Below are 19,785 nucleotides of genomic sequence, written 5' to 3'. Positions count from 1 at the left end.
GCCACACCACTTTCCACGTCACCTGCCACGTCACCTGCCACAAGATGTGGATTGTCCACTTGCCACGTCACCAGCCACATCACCTGCCACAAGTTGTGGATTGTCCACTTGCCACGTCCCTTGCCACGTCCCCTGCCACGTCACCTGCCACAAGTGGATTGTCCACTTGCCACATCACTTGCCACATCACCTGCCACAAGTTGTGGATTGTCCACTTGCCACGTCACCTGACACAAGTTGTGGATTGTCCACTCGCCACGTCACTTGCCACATCCCCTGCCACAAGTGGATTGTCCACTTGCCACATCACTTGCCCCATCACCTGCCACAAGTTGTGGATTGTCCACTTGCCACGTCACCTGACACAAGTTGTGGATTGTCCACTCGCCACGTCACTTGCCACATCACCTTCCACAAGTGGATTGTCCACTTGCCACGTCACTTGCCACGTCCCCTGCCACAAGTGGATTGTCCACTTGCCACGTCACTTGCCACGTCACCTGCCACAAGTTATGGATTGTCCACTTGCCACGTCACATGCCAGTCACCTGCCACAAGTTGTTGATTTTCCACTTGCCATGTCACCTGCCAAGTCACTTGCCGCGTCACCTGCCAGGTCACTTGCCACGTCACCTGCCACAAGTTGTCTATTGTCCACTTTCCACGTCACTTGCCACTTCACCTGCCACGTCACTTGCCACAAGTTGTGGATTGTCCACTTGCCACATCACTTTCCACCTGCCATGTCACTTGCCACAAGTTGTGGATTGTCCACTTGCCACGTCACTTGCCACAAGTTGTGGATTGTCCACTTGCAATTGCAATTGTTTAAAATATTTTTCTAATGGTTTTTCATCATTTGCAATCATTTTTGAGATTTTTAATGTAAAAAAAAAGGTCACCTTTAAAAACGCATATAAACGCAAACGCGGCTAAACGCGGTAGCGGCGTTTTGCCGCGTTTTACCGCGTTTTGCGTCTGAAACGCAGAAATTTTTGTTTCTGAACGCATTTTTTTGCTTCTGGAAAAACGAGATTAAACGCAACTGCATATAAACGGAAAAAAACGAGACTGTGTGCATGGACACATAGGATAACATTGAATGAGTTCAGGTGCAGTTGAAAAAACTGTCCAACTGCATCTGAACGCGCGTTTAACTGCGTCTCGTGTGCATGAGGCTTTAGTCTTTAAATGGTTAAACTGAGAACTTCTACACACAGAGATGATTTCATTCATTCAAGTGTAAACATTGTATCTTTCTGTTCTTTTCTTGGCAGCCTGCCCAGAGTGGAGGAAAGGGTTGCTATGACGACTCAGTCAACTTAGACCATTCTATACAGAAGTCATTTCAAAGTCCCGCTGTAGTTCTAAATCGGCTTTTTATCAGCACAAATCGGCCGGTGCCGATTATTTAAAAAACGGCAAATATCGGCCGATATATCGGCCGGCCGATATATCGGTCGACCTCTAGTAGGAATGCCTCATACAAACAATTTAGCTTGGTGATTTTTTTTTTATCTTTATTGGTTAAGAACATCAAGTATAGTCAACATGTTTCAGCCATTCTCACTTTTTCAAGAATATGAAAAAGGGAGAGGACCTTACAGCGCAGGCGAGAAAGACAAGGCCCCGAACTCTAGCTATAAGATGCCTGTGAAGAAGTAGATTCACCTCCATGGAACTACAAGTCTCACCAGCAGTCTGTAGAAAGAACTCACTCAGCAATACTGTACTCTCTACTGGAATGGGCTGTGAGGCTCTGTCCCGAATCCCCTCCTGATGTCTCCGTCTGGTGAAGATGGCGCCACCGCACTGTGCTGCAACTCCCGATGGACCAAAGTGCAGGGCTTCCAATTGCTCTGAAGCACAGGCCGGTCTGCTTGCTAGCATGGAAAGGCTGTACTCTGAGGTCCCTCAGAGGCCGCAGTCTCTCACTCCTGGTCACACACACCGACCTCCTGCTGGTAAGTGTTAAATGGCGCCCAGAGAGGCTGAAAGCAGGCTGTGCTGGTCGTTTTATCACTGCTCCCAGCAAGCATTGCTGTGTGCTTTGCATTGTCTTTATTGTAGTTCAAGGCTGATCCAGCTTACAGAGTCACCTCCTCCTCCAAACTATAGCTCTCACAATGCTCTGCTGCATTCCTTCTCAGGAATAAGGAAATAATACTAAAAGAGCCTAAAAGAGCCCAGCAGGCACTAGAGGGAGCCAAACTCATTTGAAATAACAACAACTGTAATAACTATAGTAGGAAACCCTTAGCTACATACTCCCCCCATGTGAGCTCTTTGGTCCCCAAAGACATAAAGATTACCCACTTCAGTTTGCTGAAAAGGAAAGAATGAATAATTGATTTTTTTTTTCACTAACCACAATCAAAATCTAGCATATACTGACACACTTCTGGGTTTCTTTGTAACCATCTATACATTCTATCAGTTAGATCAGTCTTTGAACAGGCCAGGGCAATTGCTGTGTCCCACCCATTGGTGTCAGAGGTTAAGGCAGAGTCGCCCCCTACCCAATTAACAGTGGGAGGTGTAGCATCAGGAGCTGATCTGTGAATGGTATGAATCAGTTCTTCAGAGTTCTCTCCTAATGTGTCGTAAGTGGGTATATTGATGCTAGCTACTGGGACATATAATGTTGGGTGTGGAGATTTATTGTTGCTGGGCGGAGTCTATTGTTGGCTTTGGGCAATCTATTTTACTGCTTTTCTTGTTATCATTACCAAATTCCATACAAATTACTTAGCCCTCCAAAATAATACTTCTGTATTCTCTGAAAGGAGCGGTATTGGAAGGTGTGGGGAATGGTGGTTGGTAGAGGATGAAGGATAAAGGTTGGACCTGAAGGGGGAGTACCTGCACCTCGTCTCTAAGAAAAAAGATATATATATATATATATATATATATATATATATATATATATATATATATATATATATATATATATACACATATATATACTGTACATATATATATAGAGAGAGAGAGAGAGACATAAGTGAGTGATGGTGGTCTGACCAGCTCTGGGACTAGAATCTAGAAATAATTGGGTTGTGTTAGTCTTCTTAGGAGACCGGGGCTCTTCCAAGGAAGTATGATCTCAGGCCATCAGGGGAGATCAGGGAGGATAATCCCTCAACTGAGTAGGGACAAGGGAGGTGAAGCCTTGTCACCCGAATACAGAAGTCAGAATACAGAGATTGTGAGTCCTGGCAAAAGGTCAAGGAGCTAAGAAAAACGGTCACTGGTTCAAGGTGGCCAGAGCTTTGGACAGCAGTGAGGAACACTGGGTCCAGTATAGACCCAACGAACAGAAGTCTTCCCATCTGCTACAAGTGTATAGAGTAAGCTGCAAGAGTCAGCATGTGTTCACGTATTCATAGCTTTATATAGAGACATGCCAACCCCTTAATTGGCACAGAGCTGGATAAGGACCACTCCTGTCTTTCCCACTCAGTCTGTCTGACTCCTTTATCCGGATTAAAGATACGCAGACAAATTGGAAGTGGATATTTTCAGTGTAATTCGTTCTTCCTTTCAGTGTAATTGCTGAATATAATCAAAAAAATATGTTCAAGGCTTTGTGTTGTGCCCTCTTCCCTCCCATGGTGGGATTAGGGCTGAATTAAGTGCATTGTTGGGCAGGCATTGTAGATTGCTATGAGCTAAACAAAACAAAAACAAATGATTATATGTTATAAAAAGACTCAAGCATAACATTTTTGAATAAGTCTATATATATATATATATATAAGTTCATTGAGACTTTTTTTAAAAACTGTCTGAGTTGTAAATAAAGTGGTTCTAAAGTCAGAAGGTTTTATTTACCTTAATGCATTCTCTCCAGGTAAAAACCAAATCTTCTGTGTTCTGCTCCAACCCCCCAGCTCCCCATATACTTACCTGTGCCCAGGGGCGTACCTAGAGCATTTGGCACCCGGGGCGGATCCTATATCTGGCACCCCCCCCCCCCCCACCATAAAATTTAAAAACACCCACCGTGTCCCCTGCATACCTCTGCATCCTTCAATATCTTTTTGTCACTACTGTGTACCCCCCCTCTCCACAACTGCACCTCTGGACCCCTTTAAATTACACAGCACCCTGCACCTCTGGACCCCTTTACATTACACAGGACCTTGCACCTAAGGAGCTTTTTACATTACACAGCAGCCTACACCTCTGGACCCCTTTACATTACACAGCAGCCTACACCTCTGGACCCCTTTACATTACACAGCAGCCTGCACCTCTGGACCCCTTTACATTACACAGCAGCCTGCACCTCTGGACCCCTTTACATTACACAGCAGCCTGCACCTCTGGACCCCTTTACATTACACAGCTCTTGTATCTCTGGACCCCTTTACATAACATAGCACCCTGAACCTCCTGACCCCTTTACATTACACAGCGCCCTGCACCTCTGGACCCCTTTACATTACACAGCACCCTGTACCTCTGGACCCCTTTACATTACACAGGACCTTGCACCTAAGGACCTCTTTACATTACACAGCAGCCTGCACCTCTGGACCCCTTTACATTACACAACTCTTGTACCTCTGGACCCCTTTACATAACATAGCACCCTGAACCTCCTGACCCCTTTACATTACACAGCCCTTGTACCTATGGATCTCTTTACATTACACAGCACCCTGAACCTCTGGACCCCTTTACATTACACAGCCCTTGTACCTCTGGACCCCTTTACATTACACAGCACCCTGCACCTCTGCACCCCTTTACATTACACAGCCCCCTCACAGCTCTGGACCCCTACAGTGCAGACCCCCTACAGTGCAGGACCCCCCTACAGTGCAGGACCCCTTCTACAGTGCAGGACCCCCCTACAGTGCAGGACCCCCCTACAGTGCAGGACCCCCCCTACAGTGCAGACCCCTTCTACAGTGCAGGACCCTCTACAGTGTAGGACCCCCCCTACAGTGCAGAACCCCCCTACAGTGCAGAACCCCCCTACAGCGCAGAACCCCCCTACAGTGCAGGACCCCCCTACAGTGCAGACCCCCTACAGTGCAGACCCCCTACAGTGCAGGACCCCCCTACAGTGCAGACCCCCTACAGTGCAGACCCCCTACAGTGCAGGACCCCTTCTACAGTGCAGGACCCCCCTACAGTGCAGGACCCCCCTACAGTGCAGGACCCCCCCACAGTGCAGGACCCCCCCTACAGTGCAGGACCCCCTACAGTGCAGGACCCCCCCTACAGTGCAGACCCCCCTACAGTGCAGGACCCACCACAGTAAAGAACCCCCCTACAGTGCACAGCCTCCCCTAAGGACCCATAGTGTACCTCGAGCCTAAGGCAGCGGCATTGCAGGGGGGAGGTGTGGGCAGCACCCGAGTGAAGTGTCACCTGTCGGCTCAGTGATCCGGGACCCGGCGCAATAATCCCCTTCTCTCTGTGGTCGCGTGACTCACGTCGCGCCGTTCTGATCAGTCTCGGGGAGCGGCTGTCACTCACAGCCGAGCAGAGTGAAGCCGCCTCCCCCTCCTTGTCTACACAGTGCTGTGCATAGAGGAGGGGGAGGCGGCTTCACTCTGCTCGGCTGTGAGTGACAGCCGCTGCCCGAGACTGATCAGAACGGCCACGCGACCACAGAGAGAGAAGGGGATTATTGTGCCGGGTCACTGAGCCAGCTGATGTCACTCCACTCGGGTGCTGCTCGCACCCCCCCCCCCTGCAATGCCGCCCACTGCCAGTGCCTCGGGCTCTCTCTGTGTGGGCTGCGAACCCGAGGCACGGCCCTGTCTGACACTTCAGTTGCGGGGGGGGGGGCGCTGGCCTGACACCCCCCCCAGTGTGTGGCACCCGGGGCGGCACGCACCCCCGCCCCCCCACTTAGTACGCCCCTGCCTGTGCCCAATCTTGATCCAGCGCTGTGTCCTAGAGCAGCATCTCTCTTTGCTCTATCTCTCCTCACTGGACATGGAGGCAGCAGCGGGAGCCAATGACCGAGCCGCGCTGTGTGCGTTAATTGACATCCATCACTCGGCTTGGGATTAAGCCCGCACAAATGCCCCCATAGCAAGCAGTTTACTATGTGGGCACTCGGAAAGTAAGGGGGAGGATCCAGTCACAGCACTGGATAGCCCCTACTGGAGCCAGGAGGAAGGTAAGTATTTACACCTTTCTGTGCACCCCCAGCCATAATGAGCATTTAAACCTTTGCAGTGCAGGGGGCACCACTGCAAGGGTGTTTTTTAGTTTTAATTCCTGGAGTTGTTCTTTCAAGCTCAATTGAGCTACAGTTTAAATTCGCTAAATACATTCCAGGTGCATCAAAATGAAAGGTGCAAAGTCTTATGGTCCATTTTTTTATGGTTCATTTTCTATAGAAGGCAGCTACATCTTGGGTAGAAAAATCTGTCTCCTGCCAGGATGCTGCAGGGAAGGAACCTTGTTCTCTGTGGGGATTCGGGGAAGCAGTATTCTCTCTGTAAAGTTTCAACACATTCCCTGCTAAATCAAAGTTAGATCTCTCCAATCAACTCCAGTTTTGGTTCATTAGGGGACATGCTGGACTTCTGCAGAGATATCCCTGCTTCCCCGCATAGAGCAAGGGACCTTGTTTGATGCATACTGGTAGGGGGCAGGCTTTCCTACTAAGGCTGTGCCTGTCTTTTAACCACTTTCTAACTGGGCTAGAAAAGACAGCTAGAGCAAGCCCACCCAATTCTGGGAGGGCATCTATTGTCCTCTGAGAACCCCGCCCCCCCGGGGCGGTCAGACATAGCTGATCACAGATCGAGGTAGAGAACCAATCACAGCGACCCTTTACCATGTGATCGGCTGTGTCTAATCACACCTCATCATATGTAAACAAATGCCGGTTATCGGTTCCCTGTGACTGGGAACATTTACACTGATGATCAGGACACTGAACATCAGTGCACTGATTATCAATGCAGCCCAATCAGTGCAGCATATCAGTGTCCATCAGTGCAGCATGTCAGTGCCCATCATTGCAGAACACCAGTGTCCATCAGTGCCACCTCATCAGTGCAGCCTAATCAGTGGTCATCAGTGCAGCTTATCAGTGCCAACCAGAGCAGCATATCAATGTCCATTAGTGCTGCAAATCAGTGTCCATCAGTGCAGCACATCAGTGCCGTCTATTAGTGCCCATCAGTGCCTCCTCATCAGTGCCCATCAGTGCAGCTTATCAGTGCCCATCGGTGCCACCCCATCATTGCAGTCTCATCAGTGCCTATCAGTGCAGCCTCATCAGTGTCCATCAGTGCAGCAAATCATTATCCATCAGTGCAGCACATCAGTGCCGCCTATCAGTGCAGCCTCATCAGTGCCCAACAGTGCAGCTTATCAGTGGCCATCAGTGCCACCACATCACTGCAGCCTCATCAGATCAGCCTCATCAGTGCCCATCACTGCAGCCTCATCAGTGTCAATCAATGCAGCCCATCAGTGCCCATCAGTGCAGCTTTATCAGTGCCCATCAGTGCAGCTTTATCAGTGCCCATCAGTGCAGCTTATCAGTGTCCATCAATTCCACCTCATCAGTGCAGCCTCATTAGTGCCAATCAAAGAAGCTTATCAGTGCCCATCAGTGCAGCCTCATCAGTGCCTATTAGTGCAGCCTCAGTAATGCAGCCTCATCAGTGCAGCCACATCAGTGTACATCAGTGAAAAAGAAAAATTACTTATTTGCAAAATTTTATAACATAAACAATGAAAAAGTTGTTGTTTTTTCAACGTTTTCGGTCTTTTTTAGTTTGTTTACCAAAAATGCAAAATGTGCCCAATAGGCAAGTGGTTAGGGAAAATTAATTGTAAGGCTTTGAGCTCCTTTTCTTTTGATACACCTGGAACAATTAAAGCCATTTTTGGACTCTTCCACCTTTGGTCTGCTGCTCGTGGTATTTGTACGTGCATTGATCCAAGGACAGGCTGCTCAGAAAAAGAAAAGGAAATACATGATTGTGACAATTGTTTGAAAATAGTCTTTTTATTTTACCAGCGATGACATTTAACCATTTCTTTGCTTTAGCTTGCCGGGAGCCGAAGATCCCAGACTTGGTGCGTCAGAAAGTCCTTCCCTCCCAGGTTCAGTCCCGGTGAGCTCTCTCAGTGTTTTGTTGTAAGCCGTCTAGATCTCTGCACTAAACATGAAATACATTGTTAGTTGTATCTTAAAAAAAAAAGAGGATTGTGTGTGTTCTGGATAATCCGGCATTATGTCATCCATTTTGTCTCTTGGTTTCTGTATCATGCCATATGTAATCCATCTTGATGCTGTGTAAAGCCGTCAGGGATCGTTATAAGTCACTAACAGATTATACACAACTGTTAACCAAGAAATTCCATGTCACATTTCCATAAGTAAACTAATGAAAAATTAAAATGATATGACCTAATATTATTACTTTAGCCATATAAAGAAAATAAGCAGCAAAATCATTAACCCCTTTTTGGAGCAATTCAGGTAAAGCCTTCTACATTTCCTGGTTGGAGGACATCCAGTATTATATAGCCCTTACCTTCCCAGCCTAATTGCCTCTGGCCTGCCACTTCATTCATTGGATATCAATTCCTTGCAGTCATAATGGCTTGGCATCTGACTGTTACCTAGAGATGTCTGTTTGCGCATACAATCTGTCTGTCAGGACAAGGGCTGTAATTCCAGTGTCCATCAGCGGGTGTCTCCCAGCAGACCAGAGTAATCAGTTTCCTCCTGATGCTGGCTGCTGGTAGGGTATTTAGCTCCTCCCCTACTAAATGACCACTAAGAGGGGAGACCTCCTCACTTTTCTGTTGCATATTTGGGCCAGTGGTTTGCAGGCAGGAAAACAGGGATTTTATGTATCACCTACTCTACGCAAAACTAATAAAAAAAGTTTTGGCTATACATACACTTTAGGGCTCATTTACACTTTCAGCAAATGTTGCCGCTCCTCTGAAAATTGATCCACACTCAAATCACTTTCAGAGGTGTTAAGCGGTGGAGAGGTGATATTTAGCCTCCTCAAAGCCTGTTTTAGCCACTAAATGCCACATTATTGTGCTGCAAAAGCAGTGATTTCCCATTGAGGGGAGTGTAAATGAGCCATAAGGGTTGCGAGTTACATGGTCCTCTATAGCCAGAAGTACCAGATCATTTCTTAAACCTTTTGGTACTGATGGAACACAAATATGCGGCCTCTCAGCGGGTGGGCTTTGGCACTGGACGGTCACAAATTTGCATACTACAGTGCATAAACAGCTCCCAGCACAGTTACCGGCGGCTAACGAAAAGCTCCTGGTCGCTGCTTGCGATTGGGAGCTTTCCGATCAAGTGACAGTTAATCACGGCAGTCACATGATCATAAACCCCGCCTCCCAGCACAGGTTAGGCTGGCCATACACGGCTCAGATTTTGGCTAGTTCCAAGCCCTGCCAACAAGACTCTGGTCCGGCCGCACTCTACAAGACTTGTTTCCGGCCACATCTTGAATATGCCATCCAGTTCTGGGCACCGGTTCTCAGGAAGGATGCACTGGAACTGGAGAGTAGGGATGGGCCGAACGGACCCCTGTTCAGTTTGCACCAGAACTTTTGAACACTGCGAAGTTTCGGACCCAAATAATGAACCCCATTGAAGTCAATGGGACCCGAACGTCAATAATAAAAAGTGCCCATTTTGAAGGCTTAAATGGAATTAATTGGGCATACAATGGTTATAAGGATCCGGGTCCTGCTCTGGGGGACATGCATCAATAAAAAAAGTTTGTGAAAAACGTCATTTTTAAATGAGCAGTGATATTTTTGATTTTTAAGCTGAAAGCATAAAAATGAAAAATTTGTTCCAAAATAGTGCCTGGGGGCTTCCCTTAATCTACCTGAAAAGTGGCAGATTTGTATCATGTCTAGAATCTGCTGCAACAATAATTACATTTATAAAGCCAAAAAAATGAAATTTTCCCTGCAAGCTGCCTTTATTTTGTTCAGCAACAGGTGGGGACTGGGGAGCCACTGTGTATGATGAGGCCACAATGTAGTGCACTGGGAACAAGATTAGAGATTTTTTGGATACATTCTGGTGTCACTTTGATTTTGGATAGAAGTAACGTGTGTGTAAAAATTGGTCTTTGGATGTGGCAAGCAAGAATTAGCCTGGCTGTAAAAAATTGCAATGATATGCACCTGTCAAACAGGTGCAGAAAAATTGGTCTTTGGGTGTCTGTGGTACCTTCCCACTGTAACCATATAGAGGTACTCTTGATGAAAGCAAAATTGATGCAGAAAAATTGGTCTTTGGGTGTTAATTGTCCCAATATACCAAAAACAATCTTCCAGATGAAATGATTGAACACCCTCAAAGCTAGACAGCATCAAAGACCTGCAGGGATTCCACATCCCAAAAACTCTTATGCCGCGTACACACGCCCGGACTTTTCAACATCAAAAGTCTAACGGAATGATTCCGGCAGACCATTCGATCGTGTGTGGGCTGCAGCGGACTTTTGATTTGCAAAAGTCTGACAGACTTTAGAAATGGAACATGTTTCAAATTTTTCCACCAGAACTCCGCCAGGCCCAGTTCCTACCGAGAAATCCACTCGTGTGTGTGCTAGTCCGACGGACAAAAACCGATGCTAGGGCAGCTATTGGCTACTGGCTATGAACTTCCTTATTCTAGTCCGGTCGTACGTCATCACATTCGAATCCGTCGGACTTTGGTGTGATTGTGTGTGGCCAAGTCCGCTCATTCGCAAAGTCCGTCAGAACTCTGTCAGAACTCCGTCAGAACTCCGTCGAAAGTCTGTCGGACCTAAGTCCGGTCGTGTGTACGCGGCATTAATCGTTGACAGGGGCTTCATAGCTGATAATCCAGGACTGATTCATTATTATAAAAGTCAAACGGTCCACGGAGTCTCAGTGTTCTATGATCAGTAACTAAACCTCCTGCAGCCCTGAATTTTGTTCTGAAAGCACACTGGATGCAGGGCGGTGGAATGCAGGTGGAATTCCCACTGAATTTAAGCCAACCAAGCACTGGCTGTGTATGGCCGCCTGAAATGGCTACAGACTGGTCTGGCCTGCTTTAGTATATCTTGCAACCCTGGGTACGTGCTTAGTAAATGCTGCACCACTCAATTGAAGACATTGGCCAGGAATGGCACATGTGTCAACTTTCCCTGTCAACTTTCCCTGTCTAAGGGCAGATAGGAGGTTTGAACCATTATCGGACACCACCATTCCTGGCTCCAGCTGGCGTGGTGTGAACCACCTCTGGGCCTGTCCCTGCAGAGCTGCAAGAATCTCTGCTCCGGTGTGGTTCCTGTCCACTAAACGCACCAGCTGAAGCACCGCATGGCACCTTTTAGCCTGACTCTGGGAATATCCCTTTAAACGCTTAGGGGGTACCTGATGTTCATAGGACAATTTTGCAGAGGAGGCCATGGAGGTGGCAGAGGAGGGGGAGAAGGAGGGGGAAGAGCTCACCGGTCTGGCATCATCACCACCAGCTGTATGGAGACGTGGGGGCACAACAAGCTGCAGCACTGAGCCCTGTCCTGCATCCTTTCGAGTTGAAAGCAGCATTACCCAGTGTGCTGTGAGCGAAATATATCATCCCTGCCCATGCTTGCTGGACCATATGTCAGCAGTAAGGGGGTTTTCATGGCTGACTGCCTTGCCCAACGATGCCAGAGCATTCCCTTCCACATGATGGTAGAGAGATGGAACGGCCTTATGTGAAAAGTAGTAGCGACTGGGAACCTGCCATTGTGGTACAGCACGTTGTGCAAATTCACGGAAGGGGGCAGAATCCACCCGGCTTTCCTCTGCAGCAGATGGGGCAGAGAAATTAGCTGGCTACAGTCTACAGCTGGTGGTGTCCTGCTAGAAGATGTGCTGGTAGGACCTGGGACACCCTGTGCTATACCATCATCCCTGCCAGTGGAGGCTGCTGAGAGGTAATGACTCTGTATCACAGGGGCAGACTGAAGTGGGTAAGGAGGAGGAGGAAGGACAGATTTTTGCCCCCTTTGTGGGGCTTTTAGGTGATCTTGCAAATGGGCTGAGTGGTTGGACGTTAAATGCCTTGTTAAACATGTGGTACCCAAATGGTTGGTGTTTTTTCCACGTTTGATGTGCCTGAGACACAGCTTGCTGATAGCAACAGTGCAATCTGCTGCAGATGTGCTGAAAAAGGCCCAGACAGATGAGCTTTGGGGAGTGGGCCAGGAGATAACAGCTGCAGAATGTGATGGAATAGGTTGGCTGCTCTCTACTCATTCTTGATGTAGGCCTCCTTGGGGTTGTGCCGCCTCACCTTCAGTTCCCTCCTCTGCTCTATCTGGCACCCAAATCACATCAGTGACCTCATCATCTTCATCCCCTCCATCTTCATCATTGCCACTGGAGACAACTTCAATATGCTGCGGCTTGGGGAACATGAATGCCAATTTGTCTACCAGTGTTCCTGCCTCTCTCTAGGCTCATGTTCCTGTAATCTTCAACCTCAGAACCAACATCTAAATACAGTAATGGCTGAGAATCATCAAGGAGCAAGTGGCTGGTGCTGTGGTAAAATAACTCAGCTGACTCCTCAATGGCTGATGTCAGGGCTATGGCAGGAATAGATGTGGACAAGGAGACAGGGTTATCCACTCTGGCGACTGTAGCGGACTGCACACTTGTCTCTGCTTGCTTGACAGAGGATGAGGAGGATGAGGAAGGTTTAGTAAGCCAGTCCTCCACCTCTTCTGCATAGCTGGATAGCACGGGCAAACTCACTAAACAGGGGAAGTGATGCCCTGCCTGAAGACTGACCACCATGTCCACCTTTGTCTGTGGACACATTTGTTGCTGGCCCCCTTACAGTGCCAAGGGAATGTCTGCCTCTTCTTGTTGTCCTCCCAGACATTATTGGGAGGGGGGGCGGTGTTTATAAGCAAATGTATAGAAGTTGAAATCTGTACATAGATGCACTTGAATCAATGTAAAGAGGTGTTTGGTGCACTTTAATTCGAGAAATCACTACAAACATGCACTCCACGGATACACTATAATATGCTGCAATATAATGCACTAAACGTACAGTGACACACAGAACTATATGGCGTTAAACTGGCAGTAACGCACACAGAACTATATAGCGTTAAACTGGCAGTAACGCACGCAAAACTATATGGCATTAAACTGGCAGTAATGCACAGAGAAGTAAATGGTGTTAAACTGGCAGTAACGCACACAAAACGATATGGAGTTAAACTGGCAGTAATGCGCAAAAAATATGGTGGTAAATTGGCAGTAATGCACACAGAACGATATGTCGTTAAACTGACAGTAACGCACACAAAACTATATGGCGTTAAACTGGCAGTAACGCACACAGAACTATATGGCGTTAAACTGGCAGTAACGCACACAGAAGTAAATGACATTAAACTGGCAGTAACGCACACAGAAGTAAATGGTGTTAAACTGGCAGTAACACACACAGAAGTAAATGGCGTTAAACTGGCAGTAACGCACAAAACTATATGGCGTTAAACTGGCAGTAACGCATACAAAATGATATGGCGTTAAACTGGCAGTAATGGACAGAGAAGTAAATGGTGTTAAACTGGCAATAACGCACACAGAAGTAAATGGGGTTAAACTGGCAGTAACACACAAAACGATATGGCGTTAAACTGGCAGTAACGCACAAAACTATATGGAGTTAAACTGGCAATAACGCACATAGAACAATATGGCGTTAAACTGTCAGTAATGCAGTAACGCACAGAGAAGTAAATGGCGTTAAACTGGCAATAACGCACATAAAACTATATAGCGTTAAACTGTCAGTAACGCACAGAGAAGTAAATGGCGTTAAACTGGCAATAACGTAAACAGAAGTAAATGGCGTTAAACTGACAGTAATGCACAAAACTATATGGCGTTAAGCTGGCAGTAATGCCCACAAAACGATATGGCGTTAAACTGGCATTAACGCACACAAAACGATATGGTGTTAAACTGGCAGTAACGCACGCAAAACTATATGGCATTAAACTGGCAGTAACATACACAAAAGTAAATGGCGTTAAACTGGCAGTAATGCAATCAAATAGACGGTTTTCAATCGTCACTACTACACTGACGCTATCTGAACTGTCCCTACTCTAGTTATACACTAATGTAAAGATTACTGACACGGTCTCACTACACTACAGTGAAACTATCTGAGCTGTCCCTACTCTAGCTGCACACTATGCAAAGCTGAATGATAGCCCTCCTCACTACACTCACACTATCCCTAGACTGACACTAAACTAATATTCTACACTGACAATTGAATAGCAAACTAACTAATAGCACTGAACATAGTCCTGTTCTATCTCTCTCCACACCATAATCACACTGAAATTGTCTGCCATTGAAAGAATACTTTTATACTGTGGAACGGGAATGAGCCATGATTGGATAAAGTCATGATGACAGTGTCATGCTCTATCTTCACTGCTTCAGCCAATCAGCGTTTGCAATGCACTATTCAGCGCCGCAATGCATTGTGGTTGGTTCGGGGGGGGGGGGCGAACAAACGGTCGAACAACCCGTTTGTCTGGATGTCTGTCGAATGTCTGAACAGCAAAAGTTCAGCCCGAACGTATGCTCGGGCCGAACTGTTTGCCCATCCCTACTGGAGAGCATCTAGAGAAGGGCAACAAAGCTAATAACGGGACTGGAGGATCTGATAAGAGAAGTAATATAACCTTAAACTACGTAGAGGGTTCGTTACTGTCAAAGCCTTAAGGATGTGGAATTCTCTTCCTCAAGCAGTGGTATCAGCAGGGAGTGTCGATATTTAAAAAAAAACTATTAGATGGGCACCTTTACGATCACAACATACAGGGATAAACAATGTACTATTGACATAAACACAAGCACATGCCCCACAGGTTGAACTGGATGGACTGGTGTCTTTTTTCAATCTCACTATGTAACACCATCCAGCTTGACAAACGTCAATTGAAAAATCAAAAGAGCTGGGCTGAAAAAAGTCCACCAGACCATGTCTGCGGTAAGTCAGATGCAGTCACTGTATGGGTATTCTGACAGCCATGGTTGCTGGCTTTCAGAATACCCAAACAGTGACTGCATCTGGCAGAGGGAATCTCAAACATCTACGCTAGTTAGCATAGATGGGGAATTTATAGATTTCTCTTCTTCAGCCCAATGTATGGCCAGCTTTACTTCTGACAGCTGAACAAGGCGATGGATGAATAAGGGAAAGGTGAGCATGTGCAGCTGGGAAGGAGGGCATTAAAGTGAACCTGTTGGCTTGGCCTGTATGGCATGTAAAATACTTCTATGCGTCTGGTGGAAACCTTTGTGGAAAAAAATATTTTCCATAAACTCTGAAGTGATTGAGGCCGCGTACACACGGGCGGACTGTTCGCCCAACTTTGTCCGCTGAACAGTGTTTGGGCGGACAGTCCGCTCGTGTGTGGGCTTTCAGCGGACAGTTTCAGCGGACAGTTAGACGAACAAGGTTTTTCGGAAATTCCGTAAAACTGTCCGCTGAAACCTTGTTTGAGCGAACAGTCCGCCCGTGTGTAGGCTTGTTCGTCAAACTAAGTTCCGCGCATACTCAAAGGATTTACACGCCGAAAGTTATAATGCAGTGTATAGGACGTCGTATTTTTCGTCCCGTCGTACGTGCCGTTCACGTCATCGCGCACGGTTTCAGCAAACTATTCGTTCGTCGTGTGTGGGCATGTCCGTCCATGCTAATTTTGAGCGGACTGTTTGCCGAAACTGTTGGACGGACAAAGTTGGGCGAACAGTCCGCGCGTGTGTGCGCGGCCTCAGTTGCTTAGTTATGTTCGAGGTCTCTGCTGTTATGTTTGATCCTAGACGGTTGGTGGGAGTCTTTGAAGGCAATTTTGCAGGTCTGAGAATATGACTTAGTTGAAGGTTTCTCATGAAATATGTCTTTTGTTTGTAATCAGGGAGACTCCACTACACCAGCTATACTCCAGTTCATTCACAAAGGAGAAGAGTGACATCTACCCAACCAAGAAGCCGGCTCTTCCACCTGGAGAACTTCCTCAGGGCTACCACCATCTTCACACACAGCTGCAGTATGAGTGTGCATCTCAATTTTACAAACGCACAGGGAGCAGCAGGAGGACCTGTCTGAAAACTGGGAAGTGGAGTGGGCGAGCACCATCTTGTATCCCTGGTATGTGCTTTGTGTTATCTCGGAATTTAACCTTGTTGAAATATAAGAGGGCTCTGACACGCATAATTATCAGCCTTTTTTTTGGTTGGTGGTGGAAAGATCTTTCCCAAGATTATGGATTGCCATTCCATACACACATTGCATTCTCTATATATTCCTATTGGGAACCCAGCAAGGGTTGGTTGGCATTAAAGCTTGACAAAGACACAAATAGGATATGTTCCAGCCTCAGCCTGGAAGGTAGGAAGCAACAGTTGGAGTAAGTAGGAAGTTGGTGTGCTCAAAAGTTTTAATGAATAAGTAAATACTGCAATGCCAAGCAGTGCCAGGACAAGGTCAACCAGTGCTCAGTGTAAAGGTACCCCCATCAAACACAATGACCTAGCTGACCGTTCCCTGACCCTGTTCCTTCCTTGCTGCTCCTGTGTCCATTTTCTCCTCCAGGTCTCACTTTATGCTTGCCAAATTTCAATTTTTTTTAACCGAATGTGCAAAGTGAGTTTGTATCTTTTACATAAAAAAAGCGAAATGGTCGATTTTTCCTTCTATTGCATAATTTAGTTTTTTTTTATATCTTTCTTTACAGTTTGTGGGAAGCTGGGGAATTTCACCGTCTCGCGGATATCTGAAATGCGTTGGCCATGGCAGGCCGCCCTGTACCGTCGCTCTAACGGGGTGAAAGGTGCCAACCTGAGGAAGGGCACCTGGGTGCTGGTGTGCAGCGGGGCTCTGCTAAACGAGCGCACGGCGGTGATCGCTGCTCACTGCGTGACAGACCTGGGCAAGAGCACCATTATCAAGGTGTCAGATCTGAAAGTGGTGATGGGAAAATTCTACAGAGACGACGAGCGTGAAGAAAAGAGCCAGCAGCATCTGCATGTCAGTAACTATGGCAACTGGGAGCGGGAATGTATATGGGATGGGGAGCATCATTCCCATAGGATGCAGGCTGTGTTCACAGATCTCTGTATGGAACAATAGAGGTGGTGGACTCTGTTAATGGTTTGCTGCTCTGTGTTTAAATGGTGGCTCTTCCCAAAAGACTCTCTCCCCATCGCAGCAAAATTAAAGCATTACTCACACGAGGATACCTGGTCAGTCCTACTCCTAACCATTAAATATACGATTTGGTGAAGAGTAGGGCCAGATTTAGACCTTGGGGAAACCGGGACACTTCAGGTTCGGGGGGGCCCCTTAGACGCAGAATTGGTTTACATTCTCAATGACAGTCACACAATTTTAAAATGCATTTCACAACATCATTCTGAGGTTATGCGTACACACACACTATGTGTGGTTCGCCTGAGCTGGCAAAATTAATTTTTTAAGGAAAATAATTAAATAAAAAAAAGATATATATATATATAACATTCCAGAGTAAAAGCTTTTACAGATGATGGCCAGCAAATATTACTTTTCAAGATACATTTTATAAAAGGAAGTAATTATATTATTATTATTTTTTTTTTTATTAATTCATATACGTTTTATATTGTTTTATATTATTTTTGTCTGGCCCAATGACACCAATGATGGTGCGCATTTCCTCCCAATGACACCAATGATGGGGCACAATTCCTCCCACTGACACCAGTAACGGGGCACAATTCTTCCCACTGATACCAATGATGCACAGTTCCCCCCAATAACACCAACAATGGGGCCTAATGACTCAGTGATGGGATCCAATTCCTACCAATGATGGGGCACAATTCCGCCCAATGACACCAATGACGAGGCACAATTCCTCCCAATAACAAAAACGATGGGGATAAAGTTCCTCCCAATGACACCAATGATGGAGCACAGTTCCTATGATGGGGTCCAATGATACCAATGGCGGGGCACAATTCTAACCAATCACACCAGTGATGAGGCACTATCCCTAACAATGACAATTATGGGGCACAATTCCTACAAATGACACAGATGGGTCACAGTTCCTCCCAATGACACCAACAATGGGGCTCAATGACACCAATGACAGGGTACAATTCCTACCAACGACACCAATGATGGGGCACAATTATACCCAATGATGCAAACGATGGTGCACTATTCCTACCAATGATGGGGCACAATTCCTACAAATGACACCAACAATGGGACACAACTCCTCGCAATAACATCAACAATGAAGCCCAATGACACCAATGATGGGAAACAATTCCTACCAATGACACCAACAATGGGGGACAAATCCTCTCACTGACCCAGAAGATGGGGTATTGTTTACTCCAATTGATGCTGGGAAATTTTCTAATCCCAATGGCCACTGTTGGGCCTCCCTAAAGTCTGAAGGACAGTAAACTGGCCCTTTGTTTAGAAAATTTGGAGACCCCTGCTCTAAGTTCTCCCTGCAGTTAATTGGTTTACTGATCTCTTTCTGTGTTTTTGTTTTTCAGATCTCCGCTATCATTGTGCACCCCAATTATGATCCCATTCTACTGGATTCCGACATAGCGGTCATCAAACTCCTGGACAAGGCCCGCGTCAGCGACCACGTGCAACCGGTTTGCCTCACCTCATCGCCAGAACTTGACTCTTCCACCCTGGACACCAGGATCGTCACAAGTGGTTGGAGGATTCTCTCTGACCCCAAGGCACCAGGTTACAAGAACGAGACGCTTCGCGCTGGTCTTGTCTTGCCAGTGGACTCGCTACTGTGTGAGCAGCAGTATGAGGAGAATGGCATAGCCATCAGCGTGACAGAAAGCATGTTTTGTGCCAAGCAGGTACCAGGAGCGCCTATTCACATCTGCCCTTCCGAGACTGGTGGTATTGCTACCGTGTTACTGCCGGGAACTGTATCCTCTGAGAGCAGATGGCACCTTATGGGACTGGTCAGCTGGGGTTATGATAAAACCTGCCACCAAGACTTGTACACAGGCTACACCAAAGCTGGCACCTTTAAGGAATGGCTTGAAAAAAATATGAAGTAGACTCTGAGATTAAAGGGACTTGGTGATTGGTCGTGGGATGTCCAAAGACTAGGAACTAGGGACTCCGTCCCATATTTATGTATTTATACCCACAACACATTAATCTTCATCTCATCTCATTTTAGATAACCTGGTCTTCACAACATTCTGAAATTTGCAGGGGAATTCCTGGTTTTACCTACAAACACACATTATATTAGGAATATACAGTACATTTTGTTCCAAGAGTTTTGGTGCAGTGTTGGCATCATTTTGCTTGTGTGCTAGAGAAAGCAGGTACATGAAGGGTCACTTAGACAATGGTCAATGTTCCTGACATACTGAGATGCTTGTAAAGCAATCAACTAGCTTCCAAGAGGCCACTTACATCTCTCTACTCATTGGTGGCCCTCATGGCAAGGGTAAAATCATTAAAAATAATCTTTACTTTTTACTTTGGTCATATGTGATTTTCTACAAGTATGGAACTAAAAATCAAAAACTGCCACAGAGATGCATTGTACATTGTTCTGGGTATTAGAGAATTCAAATTGAAGCGCCACACCACTGACAAGAGGTCCAGATACAACTTTATTCCATTAAAAGTCAGGGGTACAATCCCAAAAAAAAGTAGCCAACCTGTTTCAGGGGGTCTAA

At 46.5% G+C, this 19,785-nt stretch overlaps 1 protein-coding gene across 1 annotated transcript in view; it reads left to right on the top strand.

Annotated features, from left to right (window-relative positions):
• Positions 1–19,580, top strand: part of PAMR1 (peptidase domain containing associated with muscle regeneration 1) — a 115,250-nt gene extending 95,670 nt beyond the window's left edge. The window contains exons 8-11 of the mRNA XM_077462960.1: positions 8,039–8,105; positions 15,975–16,207; positions 16,794–17,086; positions 18,613–19,580. Of these exons, the coding sequence (XP_077319086.1) occupies positions 8,039–8,105; positions 15,975–16,207; positions 16,794–17,086; positions 18,613–19,149 (1,130 nt within the window). The 3' untranslated portion in view covers positions 19,150–19,580. The remainder of the gene's footprint in view (positions 1–8,038; positions 8,106–15,974; positions 16,208–16,793; positions 17,087–18,612) is intronic.
• The last annotated feature ends 205 nt before the right edge of the window (positions 19,581–19,785 follow it).

The sequence above is a fragment of the Lithobates pipiens genome, unplaced genomic scaffold, assembly GCF_037356315.1.
Source record: "Lithobates pipiens isolate NorthernLeopardFrog02 unplaced genomic scaffold, aLitPip1_a1.2 Scaffold_10, whole genome shotgun sequence".
Lineage (NCBI taxonomy): Eukaryota > Metazoa > Chordata > Amphibia > Anura > Ranidae > Lithobates > Lithobates pipiens.
This window is presented reverse-complemented; position numbering and strand designations above follow the sequence as displayed.